The sequence below is a fragment of the Palaemon carinicauda genome, chromosome 24, assembly GCF_036898095.1.
Source record: "Palaemon carinicauda isolate YSFRI2023 chromosome 24, ASM3689809v2, whole genome shotgun sequence".
Classification (NCBI taxonomy): domain Eukaryota; kingdom Metazoa; phylum Arthropoda; class Malacostraca; order Decapoda; family Palaemonidae; genus Palaemon; species Palaemon carinicauda.
The window spans coordinates 83609866-83613232 of NC_090748.1; the positions used below are offsets into that span (position 1 = coordinate 83609866).

General features: G+C 41.0%; 1 protein-coding gene across 1 annotated transcript; it reads right to left on the reverse strand.

Annotated features, from left to right (window-relative positions):
- Positions 1-418: 418 nt before the first annotated feature.
- LOC137618454 (uncharacterized) lies at positions 419-1426 on the reverse strand. The gene is made up of 2 exons (XM_068348618.1): positions 1392-1426; positions 419-1115 (listed from the first exon to the last, which is right to left on the reverse strand). The coding sequence occupies exons 1-2, from the start codon at positions 1424-1426 to the stop codon at positions 419-421; spliced, it is 732 nt and encodes a 243-aa protein (XP_068204719.1).
- Between the last annotated feature and the right edge of the window lie 1941 nt (positions 1427-3367).

A 3367-nucleotide genomic window follows, 5' to 3' on the forward strand; every position in this document is an offset into this window, starting at 1 on the left:
TTTTCTACTGAAGAAGGCCAGTAGGCATGGTGAGCTGTTGACTACTTGCTCGAGTACTGCACCAATAGCGACATCACTGGCATTGATGGAGAGAAGGAGAGGAGCCATGTGGCACGGGAAAACTGAGAGCAGTAGGTGTTGATAGGGCATCGTTTGCGTTGCAGAAGACCAATTCTTGAAGTGGACCCCGCTTCAGGTCATTTGGCTTGCCCTTGATGGAGGTGTAGAAGGGTGCAAGAGTGGTGGCGAAGGCTGGCAGAAAACATTGATAATAGCTGATCATGCCCAAGAATTCTTGCAGAGCAATGACAGTCGAGGCGTAGGAAGTTCTGAACGGCTGCTACCTTCTCAGGGATGTGATAGACTCATTCAAGAAAGATCTGCACTCTAAGAATGATACTTTATTGGCACCAAAGGTTCACTTGTACCGGACTTCAAGGCCGATATGTTGTAGGCGGTCGAACATGATGCAAAGGTGACAGAGGTATTTAAAGGTGTATGTACTGAAAGGGGTGGTAATGGTGGGTGATCTTGGGATGTATCCTGGGTTCATGGGAACCTGGTAATACCCCTTCAGGATGTCGAGTATGAAGAAAACCTTCGCTTTGTGCAAGTTGGTGGTTACATCAGTGATGTTTGGAATGGGATAGTGATCCAGTTTTTTCTGCATGCTCAGGCGCCTGTAATCCCCACATGGAGGCAGAGAGCCATCTTTCTTGAGGACAATGCGTAAGAGTGACGACCATGTGCTTGAGGCCCTTTGGCAAAGGCCCATTTCTTCCATTCTGGCAAATGTTTGTTTAGCGGCTGCCAAATGATCCGGTGCCAGACGCCTGAATCTGGGGAACACTGGGAGGTCCGTCTTCTTGATGTGGTAATGAATACCGTCTAAGACGAACGGTGGGCATTTGAGGAAATTCTGGTCGTAAAACTTCTGGGTACGACGTGTGGAGGTGGAGTAGGAATCCGTCGGAGCGGTGATGTAGAGAGCGATATCGGAGGGGCCGTGTTGGAGAGGTGTCAAAGAGTATGAATCCGTGTTCACTAAAAGTTGGTGAGCGATATCAACCAGGACATGGAAATGCGAGAGGAAATCCGTATACAGGATTGGCAATCTGAAATCAACAAGAAACTTACAGTTATATTTGGCGCTTCCAAATAATAATGTGAAGATTTCATAATAACTGAGGGTGGGTATTGCAGATCCATTAGCAGCTACCAGTCAGACGTCGGCAGACTTAGACAGACCACGTCATGACCTGGAGAGTGGCCTTGGCAGAAGAGAACGGCAAGCACTCGTGTCTACCTAAAATCACATACCGGTACCTGCATCATATAAAAAGAAAAGATTAGTGACGGGAGGCCACTGCCGTAAATGATGGCCTACTTACACGTTTTTTTTGGCCACAGACAACTGTTCACACATTTTTTTAGCAGCAGCTCTGAATCAGGAGTGGTAGTAGCATTACTGCAGCTGATGGGCATTAGCAAGTGGCTGGAGAGGTTATTGGTTTAGCGTAAGCAGGGGATGGTATATGTGGTTGGTGGGCGGTGATGCTGCTCAGGCACGTCACAGGACAGGCATCTGTCCTACCGCATTCATGTCAGCTTTGGTTGATGTTGAATAGTTGTCCACTTCGTCATGAGTGGAGGCGTTGATGGAGGTCTCGAAGGTGGGGAAGGGGCTGTCCATAAGGGCATCGACTTTGGTCATCAGGTCCTTCATATGCAAAATATCGACATTGGGGGTAGTTGCCCTACCTAAAGGGCAAGAAGTAGATTCGCTTCATGTAGAGGGCCGTCTGCGGAAGGTTGCAGGCAAGTGATACTGGTCATTTCTTTGAGGGTGAGCGAAGCCTTTTGGTCCTTTACTGCTTGAGCGGGTCACGCCCTTGATGCGAAACTGGAATTCAGCATGCTCGAACGAGGTGAACAATTCTCCACTGGCGAAAGATGGCAGTTTCATTGAGGCAGCTTGCGTAGAAGAGTCATGTTTGGTGGGCATCATCATCAAACAGTAAGGTACAGCAGTGACGGTGATGGCAGGATGGAGCAAGTCCTCCCGTGGTCGCAAATTATGCGGGAGAGCCATTAGGTTGTAACTGGGAGGCGTTTAAATACATGGATTTGTGAGCGTGTCGCAAAAATTCAAACATGAGATAGCATGCTTACACAGGTTGGTCCATTAACAATGCAGGGAAGAGCGAGTGATGGTATAAGTGTTAGAGAACTATGATTTTAAATGTCATAACCTTAAATATAAGATATCTATGATTTTAATTTTAAAACCTTATGATTCTATATATTATAATTTTAAATGTAAGAGTGTTATGATTTCATAAGTGTGATTTTAAATGGAAGAGATCTAGGATTTTAAATGTAAGAGGCTTATTATTTTTAAAAGTATTTATTTTAAAGGTATTATGCAGTAAACAATGTAATCATTTGAAATAAAGATTATTATTATTATTATTACTCTCTCTCTCTCTCTCTCTCTCTCTCTCTCTCTCTCTCTCTCTCTCTCTCTCTCTCTCTCTCTCGGTTTAGCTGATACCAATGTCATGTTTTTGTGTGAGATGACTGTTGAAATTATAATTAAAAGAGTTAAGTAAGAGGTTACAAGTCCAAATATATTGGAATTTTCTGTTGAACAACATAAGTTGTGCTTGTGCTGAGTGAGAACTCTCGTGACTGATGGGATCATGTCATGACGTCATAAGGTGGGTGTGGACTATTTCGCCTGGATAGACCGCGGCGATTATAAGTATGGCGAAAGAATTATACTTCAAGTTTAGTATTTAAACGAAAAGTAATACTTCAAGTATTGTATTCAAACAAAAACTCTTTTTTCAAGTATAATACTTAGAAAGAAAATTCTATTCGTTTTAATATTTCAACAATAATTCATATCCAGATTTTATATTTAGCCATTAAGTCTTACTATCGCTTTGATATTTAGGCAGGATAATCTTAATTTGGTTTTAGTATTCAGACAAATTTTCGATTTGTTTTTTTTATTATATAGTAAATAATTCAATTTGAAGATTTAGACAAAAGTCTACTTTAGTTGTAATATTTATAAAGTTTTACTTCATTTCATAGAGATAAAATACTGAGATTTTATAAACACAACACTGCCAGATATCAACAGGACTAAAATTGATAAGAAAAAAGTTTGGAAGATAAAGTTTACAATAATTCTTTGGAACAGATTTCTTTTGAAATAGATTTTTAGAAAGACTAGTTCTTAATCTGAACACAAATCCAAGAGGATGAAACTAATGAAATTCTAATATTTAATTAGTGAACATTTTTTTTTTTATCCAACCTTCAAACAACTCTAAGAAATTGTATTTAACCAACGAAA